Source organism: Manis javanica, chromosome 14 (genome assembly GCF_040802235.1).
Source record: "Manis javanica isolate MJ-LG chromosome 14, MJ_LKY, whole genome shotgun sequence".
NCBI classification, from domain to species: domain Eukaryota; kingdom Metazoa; phylum Chordata; class Mammalia; order Pholidota; family Manidae; genus Manis; species Manis javanica.
Genome location: NC_133169.1, coordinates 56413123 through 56429791, shown reverse-complemented (window position 1 = coordinate 56429791; position 16669 = coordinate 56413123). Strand labels below are relative to the sequence as shown.

Genomic DNA, 16669 nt, shown 5'->3' with positions numbered 1-16669 from the left:
CAAGATGAAATTACACCTCGACATTTCAAAAAAATAAAATCAGACTGATAAAATTGAAATGGCATTCCACTGGGAGGAGGAACTGAAAGAACTGTGTCCCACAGGCTGTCCTCATGCACAGGGCACTTTTATGCGGCCAATTGAACTGAGCGGCGACGTCCCTGGCTCTCACCCACCCGAGTCAGTTTCTTACTATTGTCTTACTACTGTGAAATTTAAACTAATAGTCTTACTACTGTGAAATTTAAACTAATAGCAAGTTGCGCAAAATAAAAGTGAAAGAGTTCATTAAAATAAGTCAGACTTGTAGGAGGTGACCTTAATAAGCAGCCCCCTCAGGTGAGCAAGGGAGCTCCAAGTCTGATATTTTCCTACCCAACTTCAACTCTGCTATGGCTTCTCATGCACTTAAGCCACTTTTATGGCTCCTTCCTTAAAATCTGCTTTTCCCTTGGCCTCTCCTGACTGAGACTCTGTCAGTGTCCAAGTGCTCAGTATGCCACCATAAAGCCATTTGTGTCATCTGGTAAGTGGGTCCTACCAGCTTGTTAGGTTTTTATGGCTATACATTCTATTTCCACAAAGTGACTAAAACTGGGAAATAATGGAGTTTAGAAAAGTCCTTGATAACATAGTATCCCATGGGGATGCAGAACATAATTTTTTAAATTCTTAATATTACCTTCTCTGAATATTTAAAATATACAATTGTAGAATTTGTCTATAATCTAAAATCTAATATCAGGGGCTGGGAGTTTTAAGTAACTACTCTTTAATGGATACATCTTGCATTTTTTTCCCTCTAACAATGCAAATTTGTGTACTAAAATGTAATTTACTAGTCTAAAACCTGAGTTACACAAGCCAATAACAACAAAAATCAATTTACTCCAAATAGAATGGTTGCCACCATAAAGGAAGTTGTATGCGTGAGTGATAAACCATGCCTCAGTCAGGGCTACCTGCCTTTAGAGATCTGACAACAAAAAAAGTACTTAAGAATTTCAGTAACTTAGGATCTACTGATTCTTTCTGAAATAAGAACTCATCATATTGTTTAATTATAGGATTACCTTGTAACACCTTTAAAATGTTCAATGGTGGACTCCACTTGCCCCCATGAAAGTTCATTCTGATTAAAAACAAAACAAAACAAAACCAAAATTTCTGAATGAGAATTACAAGGGCACAGAGGTAAAGGATATTGTAGGAATATATTGACTGACAATTACACGAAGTTAAGAATTACTAAGAAGTTTGAATCAGAAAGACTTTGTGATAGGACAGATGGAAGAACGTCCAAACCAAAGGGAAATCCAAAGTAACTCTCGTGTTTCTGACTTCAGTGAGGAGATGCACGGTGATGCCGTTTTACTCAGCTACGGGAATACTGGAGTTCGATTTTGGAGGTTCATTTTTAGACGTATTGTATTTGGGATGTTCGTGAGACTTCTCAGCAGAAGGGTCCTGGGTCCAGAGCTCAGCTCTGACCAAGAGTTGTAAATTTGAGGATTATTCGCACAAACGGATTGCAACCAAGGCCACAGAAGGAATAAAATTACCTATAGAGAGAAAGGAGAAAGTTCGTACGACCAGGAGTGGAAAGATCTCCCATTACTGCTCCCCAGTAATTACTCTGAGGACAAGCCCGCAAAACAGTACCGAAGGAGTCAGGAAGTTTGGAAAGTTTGGAAGAAAACAGCGGCACTTGACAGAAGTTGAGGGAAGAGTGTCTTAAGAGGGGGTCTCGATTGTGGCAAACATTCAGAGGTCATTTAAGACTAACAGCGAAGCGAGTCCATCGGATTTAGTGACATCAGTAACCTCAGCCAAGCCAAACTAAGTGCTGTTATTGAGGACAAAAGCTCCTGGGCGGTGGGTTAACATGAGAAAGGAATTGAGGAAGTCAGTGTAGAGACAACTCTTCGAGATCTGAGTGTAAAAAGAACAGTACTAGAGCAATAGCTAAGTAGTGAAAGGGTTTTATTTTCTTTTTAAGGTTAGCAATTAAGGACACTTAAATGCTAATGGCATGGAGCTAGTAGAAAGGGTAATATTTACGAGGAAGAGAGAGTAACAGTGGCATAGGATTCCTAGGATGCAGGAGGTCTGGAATGCTGACCTCTCTGGCTGTTTGGAAGCCCTCATTTGCCCTTAGTTGGAATCCAAGTCCATTGATGGCACTGCACCTAAATGAGCTTGTTGTGCCTCCGAGAACAGATAGATTTTTCTCATTACTCAGACGTTCATTAGTTTTCCTTTCTGCATTTGTTTCCTAGGACTGCGGTAACAAATGAAGAGTTCAGTGGTTTAAAACAACACACATTTATCATCCCATAGTTCCGGAGGTCAGCAGTCCAGAACAAGTGTTACTTGGCCCAAATCACAGCATCACTGGGACTGCACGCCTTGTAGCAGCTGTACAGGGAAATCCATTTCTTGGCCTTTTCTAGCTTTCTATAGACCACTTGCATTTCTGGGCATGTGGCTCCTTTCTCCATCTTCAAAGCCAGCAATGTAGCATCTATCATCCCATCTCAAAAGTCTTTCATTCAGTCACACCTGCAAAGTCCCTTTTGTCATATAGGGGAACATATTCTCTGGTTTGGAGGAATCATTATTCTGGATATCTTAGTGGACTTCTTTGGAGAAGGGCATTATTCTGTGCCCTAAACCTATTTCTAAGTATTCTGATAAACTGGCTGAGGATTATGAATAGAGCCTTAAGAGCTTCCTCTGCTTGATGTTTTCCGTAAGTAAAAACCTCAGTAATGAATTTCAGCCATGTCATTCTCAAGGAATGGAGTGTTTACCACATCAAGAATATGGTAAACAATCTAAGCAGTATGAAGTTCACACTTAGCCAGTACTAGTAGCAGATTTCATCATTTTTAGTGTTGCAGGGAAAAATTAATGAACAATCCATATAAATTCTATGTGATCCTTCAGCTGCTATTTTTAAAGAAAAAAATAATCAGGCACTTGTTATAACAGTAACAAAGGATTTTTTGGGGCTATTGCAATAAGCACCAAGGCTCTCACAATAAGGCTGTGAGAATGGCTTAACTCTGAGTAAACAAGGAAAAGTGGGGATTTATAACCAAGGTGGGGCAGTGGGGGAGGAGTAGGCGTGAGGGTTGGTGGGTAGAAAATGACTAAGAAGAGAAGAGAAGGCAAGCCAAGCGAGCAGACTCCCCTGGGGGGGGGGGGGGCAGTAGAAAGGATGAGGAATTTGGTCAGGTACTGAGGATGCTCAGGCACCAAGGGTCGGAGACTGTGCTAAAGCAACTTAGTACATTCTTGCCACAGCTGGGCTCTTGAGATCACAGTTCCAGGAGGAGGCCTAGTCAATAAAAGAGCTCAGAGGAAGCTGACTGAAGCTTGGAGAGGGTGAGAGTCTCTGCAACTATACTAGTTTTTGCAGTCTGTTCCATCATATGCATAGGTTCCTTAACTCCAGCCAGAAAGTACAGAGTTCAGACCTAGCACTGTATCTAGGGGGAAAATACAGCGCCGCCATCATTGTCATCCCAGGGCTAATCTAAAGGAAGAAAATGAGGGACAGGGTAAGATTGAAGGAAGAGAAGGAACCATGTGTTGTGAGGAATAGTTGTCCATGTCACTCAAAATGCACACAGAAATGACTGTGTCCAAGTGTGCTGTTACATTTAATAACCGTGTCATGTCAGCTCAATCAAAATGTCTAGTGCCCGCTTGCCACAAACCTCATTCTTCTGTATAATTTGTACAAGCAAAATTCTGATCAACAAAAATGATGAGTCTTTATCCTATCTTTCTCCACACACACACACAAATTTTCATTGTCATTATCAGAGAACAGTCCTGCTACTACTATTATTACTATTGCATCAATTTATTTCTCAGTGCCATACAATACTAGAAACTGTTTGAAAATTAATGCAAACTAAAACAGTGTTCTTCATTTCATAGACGTAGCCTCATCTAACCCCTGTACGTCAGGAAGAAAAGCAGTGGGGGTCTCACTGTCAGACCCCTGCCTGCCAGAGGCAGTCCAGCAATGATGTAAAATCATCTTTGTTTTTATTCTTCCAATTCACTTTGAGACTATACTACATCCACTTTAGACAGAAATAGTCTGTTATCTCCTGTCTCTTCTTTTTCTTCCTTTCTCACACTCCCCCAGGTCTCTTCTGCCCTTGAATGCCCTTTTCTCCTACCAGAACCCAGTTTTTACCATTTGGCCTCTTTCTTTAGTCATTGTGTTTTGTTTACTGTTCTCTTCAAAGGAGCCAGGCCTCTAGGAGGGGACTCAGGTCCTGCTCAGAGGAAGAGGCAAGAAAGGTTCAAAAAAAACCTTTCTTCTGCTGAGACTGATTTCCTCTTAGTGTAACTTAAGTGCATTGTGCTAACAGGGTTTGTATTCCTTTTCAATCTTGTCGGACTCTTTCTATAGGACAAACTGGTACATTCTGAGATCCTGAGGTGGCTGGGAAGGAACCCTGGTCCTGCAAGGAGCTGTGGTGTAGATTAACCTATGCGGTCCTACCTTCATCCTAGGGAAACACTTTGCCCTACCCGTGTGCACAGTGGATGGAAGCCAGCACCGCCCTCTGCCCACCAGGCAATGGCTGGCCACTGGGTGTTTTCCGCCACCTTCCTCCGTGTACCAGCCTAAACTCATTTTGTGACACCATCTTTGAGAGGTCCACACTTGCTTTTCCACACAAACAACCTTCCCCTCCTTCCTGATCTAGTGCCAAGGTATTCACACATCTTCCTGTGATAATGTTCTTATCAGTCTTCTTGGCCATATTGGCTGATTCCAGCATGCTTCAAGAATCCAAGAAAAAAACCCTGCATTCAGACCCACAAAAGGGGATTCACTTGCTCCCTGTGTATGGTTGGAGCTGTTGAGCTCTTATGGAAGTTGGGGAATCACTGTGCTTCCACCCCAAGGTATGATATCTCCCTTACCCTCTGGCTCACTTCACCTCCCACCAGCTCCTCAGGGCAGGAAAAGAGAGACTCCACTCCAGACTAGCTTGTGAGGAAAGGATCCATCTATCCACTGGGAAACAGAAGCAAGAACAAAAACAAACTTCTAAACACTCATCATTTTCTCTGGACACTCTGGAGATAATTTAGCCAAATCAAAACTAGTAAGATGCTGCTGAGATCTAAGCTGATTGGAGGAGAAGCGGGGGCTGTGAGGACCATGGATGCGTTCAGTCAGCCAGCAACGTTCACAGGCAGAGCCACATCAGGTCACAAAGGAGAGGAGCAAAGAGGAGAATAGATGTGATCTCTCTTCTCCTACTGTGTGTATCACAGCCTTGTCAAGAAGAGGCTTGTCTGAAAGATTTCTAGCCTACCTTTTAGGATTTAGCCACATGCTTAGTTCACCATGCCTATTGTAGGTCAGCAGAAATTCAGTTGCAAAAAGCTGGCTGCTCATCAGAACTACCTGGGGAGCTTTGTACAAATATGCATTCCCAGGCACCTTCCTAGATTCACCCAAGAAGTATTTCAGTGGTGAGCTCTTGGATTCTCTGTACTGATGAAGCTTCTCAGGTGCCAGCATGGAGAACCATTTTTTATAGCTGTGAAGTCTTCTCTGGCCATCCTGTCTGCAATTTCGACCTGACCCCCTGTCACATTTGATCCTCATAGAATCTAAGTTACAGACCTGGAAGAGATCTAACTTTTCCATTTTTCTATTAAAAACAAAGCAAAACCTCAAGCTCAGAGATGTTAAGTGCAATGCTGTACAATCATAAGAGTTTGGTATAGGGGAAAAAAAATGCAGTAGTAAAAAGCTTTGTATGCCTGGCGAGGAAATTGAAGAACCATCCTAATAATAAGCCAGGTTAAAAGCTTTGGACTGGCCATTGCTGCAGTGGTTTTGTATCATACATGCACTTAACTTTCATTCATTTATTCACTTAACAAGTGTGCCAAGCACTGCTTCAGACACAGAGGATATAGTAGCGAACAAAATAACTCACGGAGCTTTTGTTCAGTGGGGGTGGGGGTGGAGATACTACGAACAAGACAAAAATAAAATATACTACAGTCAGATATAGCATGTCAGCAAAACAAAGCAGGGTCAGGGATTCAACTTGTTGAGGATCAAATGTGACGGAGGTTGGGTCGAAATTGCAGACAGGATGGCCAGGGGAGACTTCACAGCATGACAGTGACTTTGGAGAAGACGGACCTGAAGGAACTGAGGGAGCCAGCCATGTATGCATCAGGCAAGGGAAATTACCCAGGCACAGGAAAGAGGTAATGCAAATGTCCTGGGGTGGGAACATGCCTGTCATGTTAGGAGTGAGGATAAAGGGGATGCAGCCGAGTGGACAAGAAAAAGAGGAATAGGAGATGTGTCAAGAAGGTAAAGGGAACCAGATCACAGAAGATCTTACAGTATAAGCACTGGGTCTTTAGTTTGCATGAGTTGAAAAATCACTGGAAGCATTTGTATAAAATGGAAGTCAGACCCAACTTGTATTTTAACTGACTCTCTGCGCAGAGTTGAAGCCAGACTGAAAGGGCAGTGTGAATGAGATATGAAGCCGTTGCAGTACTTCAGCTACATGTGCTGAAAATACTGGAGAGAAACAACATGAGAGAAAAGTAACCATTTCCATAAATGCTAAGCAGGGGCAACAGAGGGTATTTATGCCTCTAAGTGAGCACAGGCGGGGGGCTAGGGTTCTGCAGTTCCCTCGGTGAAGACAGCCTGCCACCACGGGGCGGTCCTGTGGGCAGAGATGACTGCTTTTCATGCTTCCTGGTCCCCAAACAATTCCTCAAAGTGTCCAGGTCAGCCAGACCCCTCATACTGGTTCTGGGGCCAGCTATGGGCCCAGCATCAGCTTGAGGCCCGAGGAACGAGGAGCAGCTCCTTGGTTTCCCTAAGGGCTTGCGTTCTCAGGTGTTCTGTGGGCTGTCTGAGTCCCTCACTCTCCAGGCGCTTGTTCAGGCCATCAGGGCTGCAGGCTTTCCACCACGGCTTCAACTTGGGATTCTGTTCCCTCTAAAACACTTGTTAAAACAGATATTTTTAAGCTCATAGGTATGACACTGTTGGACTGTCATAAGGAGAAAACATTTATTGGTTCCAATCTGCCATCGCACCTCAAATTTTTCCTCTGACACATGATCCTATTTGAAGACTGGTCATCATTATGCTAAGGGAAATTTTGTAATACATACTGAAAATTCCTAGCAAATATCACACCACATGTTAATTCTTATTGGCCAACTTTACCAACTGTTTATTAAACTTATTTGTCAATTAAATCTGTCCTTAAAATGCTACTACATTTTTTGCAAATCAACAAACACATGCTAACTTCAAATGTATTCTAAGTGTTCACATATTAGTGGCAAGAACTGAAAACTGTACAAAGTCATTTGGCACTAAAGAGCTGGCCTCTGTACAGATAAAAACACTGAAAGAAGATAAAGAATATTCAAGAAGTAAGACTATTCTGATTCTCAAGAGATAAAATATTTGTACTACAAGAATGCAAAAAATAAGTGAATCATTTTGTTTCAATCACAATTCTCAAATGTTCATTGTAAAAATCTAGACAAGGGAAGAAAGGTTTTTGCTGTCCTTTTGTTTTTTTATTCATGTAGTGAGAGGGAGATATTGACAAGGATGTGCCAATTTCCTAGTCCAAGTTGGCAATAGATGAAACTGGACTCCCTTGTGGTTACTGAGAAATATACACGGCTTTCAGAGCCAGCGCGAAGGTGAGTCAGCATGATGGGCATTTGCATGGAGGAGGAAGCTGACATAGTCTGTTAGGCTGAACAGTAATCCTGGGCGGCTCTGGTGGAATGAGGTGTTGAATCACCTCACTGGTAAGAGTCTTTACTGTTGAGTAAATACTTGGCAGCCCTGGTCATTAGCTTGAAAGGCAGAGAGAAAAGTAAACGTCCAGACATGAGGGCCCAGTAGAAGTGTTTGTTTAGGCTAAATCCTGAATGTCCTTCAGGGCTTAACGCTGCCTCTCCTTTTCCGGGCTGTGGAACTGCGGCTGCAGGAGCCAACATCACATCTGGTTCATTCTCTGTGTTCAGGATCTCAGTGACTAATTACCGAATGGGTGGATGGATGGGTGGATGGGTGGGTGGATGGGTGGGTGGATGGATGGGTGGATGGGTGGATGGATGGGTGGATGGGTGGATGGGTGGATGGATGGATGGGTGGATGGATGGGTGGATGGATGTATGGGTGGATGGATGGATGGATGGATGGATGGGTGGATGGATGGATGGATGGATGGATGGATGGATGGATGGATGGATGGATATGGATGGATGATGGATGATGGATGATGAATGAATGAATGAATGAATGAATGGAGAAAGGTAACCTTGGGGGATACTTGAGGCCTAACTGGGAAGAGATGTGCTTCCCATTGTTGGAGGTATTTGAATTGGAAACTGGATCAGAAGTTCTCAGCATTTCTCTGTTCAGTGAACACTTCTGGGTGGTGGCATCAGCGAAGGGATTCAAAGGGGGATGAATACCCCTTTTTAGAAAGAAATATTTAGAAAATCTAAAACAAGCTTTCTAAATTTTCCCTGGGCCACCCTTCAACACTGTAGCACTGTTTACACAAGGCTTTAACTTCCTGCAGGTACAAGCCAATGTTTTCATGCGCCATAGGTCTTTGACCTAGTATTACCCCACATCTCCTTTCTCTGATTAGCAGCAAGTTGTACCCTTCTCTCTTCCGGTCTGTGCATCCCAACCTTCCACCTGTCAGATATCTCTGTATCAATGCACAGCTACACTGATGGCAAGATGCAAATTTTACTTGTCGATTACAACTGGCAGCTGACCTATGAAGAACTTGAGGGACACCAGTGTCTGAGAGTCACTCAGAAAATCATCAGTTAGGGATGTTGCAAAAATAATTCCTGTATAAATGAGATCAGACCACCCCCAAAATGCCCATTCAACTCTAAGTTTCTAAGGTACTCAAACTACAGTTATACCTCTGCTGTTATCTATTTAGTCATTAGTCATTTTTGACAGAACTCTCCTGAGGCACTTTGCTAAGAGGATGTAGGTTTTGAGGGTATTGAGAATGGGAAGCTGGAAATGGCCAAAATCAAATGTCACAATTTCTCCCGGGCCTTTTGTCTTTCAAGGTTGACGTAGAAAAGTGAACATCGCCTGGCCCAGCTATGAGCAGAAGCTCCTGTTGTCTGTCCCCTTTCTAAGCCTTTCTAAACCTGCACAACTACCACCCCCCTTTCTCCTGTCTCTTCTTTGTTGTGACCCTAAGCCCTCATTCTCACTTCCACTTCATCCCTATTGTATGTGGAGGCAGAACGAAAAACAGCCTGTGTTTGTAAAAACCTCCTCAAGTGTAGCAATTGTGATCCCATACCCTGGCTGTGGCCAATCAGGCTTGCCACCCTCACTGACAGACAGAAGAAACGCTCTTGTCTCTGTGATCCTAGAGCCTCTGGGTATGGGGTTAAACCTGAGATCTTCTGGTCAGATACACATTCCTCCATGCTTCAGGCAGCTGCAGCCTTGGTAAGACTATCTGAGCTGCTGGGAAAAGCCTGGGAAAGACGGGGGTGTCTGAGATCTGGGGACATGTCAAGCTGTCCATGTCTTAGAGACACACATCCCTTCAAGACGAGGGTGCCTGGACTAGGGGAGAGTAGCGCAGGCCGAGTCACGTGAAGGCTGGTGGTGGAGTCCAGAAAACTCACTAGAGGAGCCTGGAGCTATTTCCAATACAAATAGGATGTATAGATTCTTGGAGTCCCTTGCTGTATTGGAGGGTTTTAGACACTTCTATTATTTGTAATGCATTTAGAAACCTAACAAAAATATTTCTGTTACATGTAGAAAGAGTAAAATTCACTGGTAGGAGAAATATCCTTTTTGGTGTATATGCCTCTTTGCTTATCTCCTTTTCAGCATTTTCATTTAATGGATGAAAACAGTACAGTAGGAATCAAAGGCCTTGTGACATCTCTCCTGTTTTTAAGCTTTCTGAGGCATCTCAACTCCCTTCCCAATTGTCTTTTCCCTGGACTATGGACTGAATTGTGTCCCTGACAAAATCCCTCAGTGAAGCTTTACCCCCAGTGTAATGGTATTTGGGGATGTGCCTTTGGGAGCTGATCAGGCTTAGGTGAGCCCATAAGGATGGGGTTACTTTCATGAGATTAGTGCCCTTTGACAACAGGAAATCAGAGAGCTTCTGGGTCCTCTCTGCCATGCAAGGACACAATGAGAAGGGGACCATCTGCAAACCAAGAAGAGAGTCCTCACCAGAACCCAACCATACTGGGACCCTGATCTCAGACTTCCAGCCTCCAGAACTGTGAGGAAGTAAATCTCTGCTGTCTAAGCCCCCCAGGCCATGGTGTTCTGCTGTGGCAGTGTGAGCTGAGATACTCTGCCTCTCTTCCTTCCATCTGTCTCCTGCCTCCTCCCTCTAAGACTTCCTTCTGAGAGGGCAGAAACAGAGGGTACAGACCTCGTGACTTCACTTGCCATCCTCCTGCATTTTTGACCATCTTAGAATTAGCTGAACAAAATATTCTTCCTATATTACATCATTTAAATACACACACACACACTTTTTGACCGGTTTGCCTCCCAGCACACGACTAAACTTCTTTCTTTATTGTGAAAATAAGTAGAAAAGAACTTCTAAGAAAAAGAGGAAAAGCTGGTGAAAGAAAACACGGAAAGAGAGGTCAAAGAGAGAAGATGACAGACACACACGGGGGAGAGGGTCCTGGTGCTCCCTTCTGTCCCCGAGCCTTTCCGACACACAGCCTTCCCCAGCCTGCCTGCCATTCCTTTCCTCACCATCTTCCCACTGCCCCTTGCGGCCACTTCCCATCTTTTCTGTCCTTTCCTGTTGAAATTCACTTCAATCCATAAAAGGCCATTTTCCCAAGCCCAGATTTCCATGCCTCCACCTTCTGGGGTAACAGAAAAATGGTCTGTGTGCTAATGGTCAAGGACCAACGATCCTCCCTCCCAAATAACAATTGTGCATGTTAACTAGAGCTATCTATAAGGAACACATCCACCTAGGTTTCAGAGAGCTCTAGCCTAGAACTATCCTAAACAAAAATACGAGAGCCAGAAATGCAAGCTACATAAACTATTGTAAATTTTCTTATAGCTGCATTTTTAAGAAGTGGTAGAGTATGAGTGAAAAAAATTTTTATATATATTTTAATAGAACACAGCCCCCAAATTATATCTATAATATATTCATTTTAATACACAATTAATTTTTAAATGAAATACTTCACATTTCTTTCATACTAGGTCTTCCAATAAAATGTGCACTTTGCACTTACAGTACATCTCATTTCAGACTAGCCACATTCAGATGCTTAATGGCCACATGCGTCTAGTGGCTACCATCCTGGACAGCCCAGCTCTGGCCAGAGGAGAGGGAAGATGAGGCCATTGGCAGAGCAGCAGGTGGGGAAAGCCTCCCACCACTTGGACTCCCTCTCCTGGGCCTGAAAGCACGTGCCTGTTGCAGAGACAACAAACTAAACGCTCCTTTGAGATCTGAGATTTTTTTTTCTGTTGCTTTTAAAGAAAGGTACTCAAACCCACCATTTCCTTAAATATTATTGTTGAAATTTCAAATGTTCAGGACAAAAATTTCCCAGTGGACTCTTAAAGTGTTACATACTGCTGGTAAGAATTCCTAAGCCTCCCTACATCACCTCCGTGAAGCCTGAAGCACCTGGACCGGAGCAGTTCAGGGCTCAGCCCTTCTTCACCCCGCCCTCTCTCAGGAAAGGGATGACTGCAGACTAGTTTTATTTGCTGAGAAATGGGTGATGCTCCCCGCATGGACTTCTGTGGCGAAGCTGCTGCATCTGTAGCAGGTGTGGATACACACCACAGGAGCAGGATTTCGTAGCCTGGGCCAACAGTTATGTTTCTCTCAGGGGCAGCTGGGGGGAATTATTTTCACTAGGGGCTGAGTCAATGGGGGCCCTTTAATTATAGTAATCCACTGCTGGTACCACGTGTCAGCTCATTCACGTGGCCGGCTCAATTATTCCTACAGTGATACCCAAGTCCTAGATATCCCGCATTAAAATCATTTTAATGGAAATATAAAGGATGAGCATGGTAAGGAGGGTGGTACTGCTAAGGTCTAGTAGGATGCGATGGTTTTTCAGCAGTTCAACTATTTGATGGTCTAGTGAGACTGGTCTGCAAGGATTCGCTGCCGCCAGTCACTAATCTTTTATCTCTTTATTGGAGCCTCTTTCTCCCTCCTTATTCCAGTCTTTATCCTTGTCTGAGGGGCTAACTGATAGAACTGGAAAAGGGCAACCTTTTATGTTCAGGAGGTAAGGGTGGTTTTATTAAGAAATGCTGAAAAAGCCTTCAGACCTGAAAAAAAAAGATGACTCTCTATGGGAGATGATCATGCTAATGGAGTTTTCTGGCATCATCTCAGATTATACCCCTGCCAACTTTAAAGCTGACCTGGGTTAAGAAACTAGTTTTTTCTCATTATCACTTCTCTCAAAAAGGCCAATGACAACCTTTTTTGTCCCAGTCTAATTAAAATTCAAACTGAAGCATATTTCTATCTGGTGGTAATGCTCATGAAAGATTCTTAAGGAAAAGGATATCATGGAACTTGGGATGGCTGTTGTTTGTAGGCTGGAGTTGCAAGAACTGGTCATTCTCATGGTTAATTGAAAATCAAATGTGTATTAAAAAGTTGGCAGAGACTGATTCTCCTTCCTCTCCAGACGCTTGCAATTCTTGATTCGTGATCACCCAGAATCTTTCCCCTTACTGGATCCAGATTCCATTGTCAGTATATCTAATCTAACCAGATGATGTGACATCTGTCTGTGTTCCCTTTTAAGAACGTGAGAAATGAAGCCTTTTCATCTTCCCTCTTTTTGCATTCTGGGACATCCAATCAAAAGTGCTCAATTTCTCCTTTTCTTGTTTGCTTTAGAAGACAACTCACTGGAAGTGTCCTGCGGCCATCTCCTGCCTGTGGAAGGAGTTGATCGAAAAATTAACCTGATTATGGACTTGTCGACCCAGCTTTCCCTTCAGTGTGAGAAGATCACCCAGATGGAAGAAGTTTTAGAGGAAAACGAAAGGAAGATTCAGCAGCTGGAAGCCGAGCGGGGGGGCCTTTCCTTTGCAAGAGGTCAAGGACCATCCAGAATGTTTACAAGAAGCCCCAGTTTTCTTTAATAATAGCATCATTTCTGTGGTCTCTGATGAGGTTATATGTAAAGATTCCCAGTAAGAGAATAATAAAAGTTTATTATATTTCATTAAGGTAAAGTTCAGAACCCAACTAGTCTCCTCATTGGCAAGCTCAAGTTCAAGATGATGGATTTGAATATCCTATAAAGTTCATATTGGAAGGAAACAAAACAAAGGGAGGTCTTTCTGACTGTTTCCCCTTTAGACATCAGTAGTCACGTAACCACACAGCTGTAGAATACTGTTTTCAGACATTCCTGGTACAGTGGGGGAGGGGAAAAAAAACACAAAACTAGACAGATAGTCAAAGAACTTAGCATCATCTTCTTACCAGTGGTTTGTCACACTGCAGGGGTGGGTGGTACCAATCTTGTTTTAATATGCAGCTCAGTTGTGAAAGAAAGCTTTCAAGGATTCCAAGTTCAAACTGGGGAGTGTCAGGGTGCTAAAGAGTAGGATCATTGACAGAAGAGTAACTAGCCATGCCATCTGTCCTTACATGTCTTCTATAATGGATTCTTTATGGCATACATTTTATTAACATTTAGCAAAGAAAGAAATGAAAAAGAATCAAAGAAATCAAAAGAAATAAAGAATGGATGAATCAGCAATATGGTCCTCTGGGAAATGTTTCCTGGGACATCTCCTTGGGAAAACACACAACGCTGATTTTTCCCTTAGAAGCGTGACTAAGACCAAAGCAAATTACACTCTTCAGTTCTTCTTACTAAGGAGCTATGGAGAAATATTGTAGCAAACATGAGAATCACTAGTTTTATCATCAGGTAGTTCCTAGAGACACACAAGTCTCTTTAATGTAAACATGATTGTAATGGGGGATGGGAAATGGAAGAGAAAACGTAGGTGGACAGGGATTATACCCAGTAAGTACTGCTTTGGAGGAAGTTCCCAAATTTACTGATCATGAGTGATCAGTAATAATACATAGTCCTGGGCTCTGGTGTAGGGCCGAGGACTGTGTATTTTAACAAATACATGTGGTATTCCTGTTGAGCATATTCCAGGAACTACATTGTAAGACACTTTGGTTTAGGGGTGGCTTCAAGCAGAGCTGTCACACTTTTATTCCCAAATTAAAAGACTATCCCCAGAAGGAGAATCTCTTCGTGCAAACCAGGGTGAGGAGTGTTATACAGTATATAATTAGTCTGATTATGGATCCTGACTCTCTACACACAGTTTCCAAACTTGATGTTTTTTTTAAAGGAAGTCATAGAGTTTTAGATTTGCAATATTGATTCTAGATGTTCACTACAAAAAAACACAGTTCAAGTTACTTTCATACAAAGCTAAAATCTTCTCATATTTGAATATAACCTCAGCATTTCACCTGTAATGTCTGCAAGTATGTAAAGATGCAGTCCATCATCAGAAATGAGAACAACTTACAATGCTCTGATTGTGAATACCCCAGAAAGTGACTCAAAGCACTTTTCACAGTCCAAGGAGAACCTGTTCTATGGAGTCTACTTCAGCCCCCACAGAGTCCACTTCTGAGATATCTTCTCTCTGGTTCCTGCTCCTTGTTACCTTCTCAAACCCCATGACCTCTTCGGTCCTTTCTATTTCACTGGCTCCGACTGACTAGTTCTCCCTGTTCCAATCTTGAAGTTTTGACCACTGCTTCCAACACCACGGTGAGGCTGAGGGTTGGCATGTCCTTACTGTGCATTTCTGTGAGAAAGCTTTAAGCCTTTCAGTTTGTTAAGAGTGGACTATCTCCAAAATAAACTATCATCTCTATAATTTTGATATGTTATTACGATTATCAAGTCTCCATCTCTGTATTTTACCAGAGATTGTCCTAATCCCATGGGATACTGGGGATGAGATAGACTGAAAGTAGGGAAGGAAAGAAAAAAAAAATCCTACCACATGGCCAACAGGAGGATGCTAACTTCTAGATGGATTTCCCCTGGCTACTCCCTGGCTAGTCCCCAACAGGAAAGCACCTTGCAGTGGAGATAAAATAGCAGGTACAACAGGAACTGCTGTGAATAATTGATTGAGCCTGTCACCTCTACATCCAAGCAGGAGCCAGGGAAGGAGAGAGAATGAGGGGTCATATTACCCTGCAAAACCATCTCTACAAGAAGCTGATCTTGACTCAGATCTAGGTTGTCTCCAGATCAGAAGCGGGGAGAAGATTTGGCCCAAAGGTGAACAGACTAATCAGCCAGACATCTTAGTAACAATCATTCTTTAACTATTCAAGTTTTATGGGACAGCAAAGGGCAGGGAGTGGATGAGGGGCTGGGCAGGAGGGGAAGAGGTGTATTGGCCCTGGAGGCATTTCAAAGTGGAAAAATTCTCATTCCCAGCTGAATATTTATGCCCTTGGATGCCCCCAAAGTTCATTTCCATTTTCTGCCACTCCTCCAGAGAATTGAGTAGTAAGCGTCACACTGTGCTAAACAGCTAGTTCAAATTAAGAGTAAGATTATAGTTCATATAAGCAAAGTCTTATTTTCTTAGGAGAAAGTTGGGCAGCTGAAGTTGTCTACTGATCCTTTAAACTGAGTAAATACCACAAGGCAATTAGCACACTGACGACCTTATGTAGGTTAGATTTGCAATGAAAATGTAGCATATAATAGGGCAATATATCTGATTTAAAAATAACAAGAAATCCAGAATATTAAAATATTTAACAAGTCACAAACAATTCTCTAATATTCTAAAGACATTTACAGAAATATATGCATAGTTTTAACTCTTCCTTTTCACCTGTCATTAACTTTTCTTAGAGAGAAATTTAAATATGTGATATGTCTAACCAATTTAAGTAAATGTTGGATTTAACCATTTAGTTTCATTATTATGTCAATGCCAAATACTTTATGCTGAGCTGAAATCATAGCTATAACTAGTCATAGACTTGTTAAAAGACTAGCAGGAAAGCAAGTCATTGGAAACACGAAGGGGGTGGTTAATGAAATTCAGCAAAAGCAAAGAAACTAATATTTTCTGCCTAAATGCATTTCTGGGAAAGGATGAAATTAATCAAATCTTAATTATCTTCTACACTCCTGTCTGCTTCCCCCCAAATCCAATCATTTTCTTTTATATCACACTGAAGGAAAGAATTTTTGCTTTAATGACACAAATAGAGAAGTGTTGATGAATGTTGCAGGCTTAAGTCAAAATAATATTTATTTGGCAATTTTCAAGTATAGGGACTTAAGTCAAAATAATATTTATTTGGCAATTTTCAAGTATAGGGACTGCAGAGACAAAACTATTCCAGAAGACATAAGAAATCATTGTTAAAGAACTTGGAAAAGCAAATACCTGACATGTAAAAAGTCTAACTCTCATAATTAAAAAATTAGACAAAACTAAAGGAAAAAATGAAAAAGGAAATTGTAAGGATAAAGCGTTATCATAATT

The 16669-nt window shown here is 42.2% G+C and overlaps 1 protein-coding gene across 1 annotated transcript in view; it reads left to right on the top strand.

Moving 5' to 3' along the window:
- CCDC192 (coiled-coil domain containing 192) overlaps positions 1 to 13320 on the top strand; it is a 184406-nt gene extending 171086 nt beyond the window's left edge. Inside the window, exon 6 of the mRNA XM_073221740.1 lies at positions 12996 to 13320. Coding sequence (XP_073077841.1) covers positions 12996 to 13067 — 72 coding nt within the window. The 3' untranslated portion in view covers positions 13068 to 13320. The remainder of the gene's footprint in view (positions 1 to 12995) is intronic.
- The last annotated feature ends 3349 nt before the right edge of the window (positions 13321 to 16669 follow it).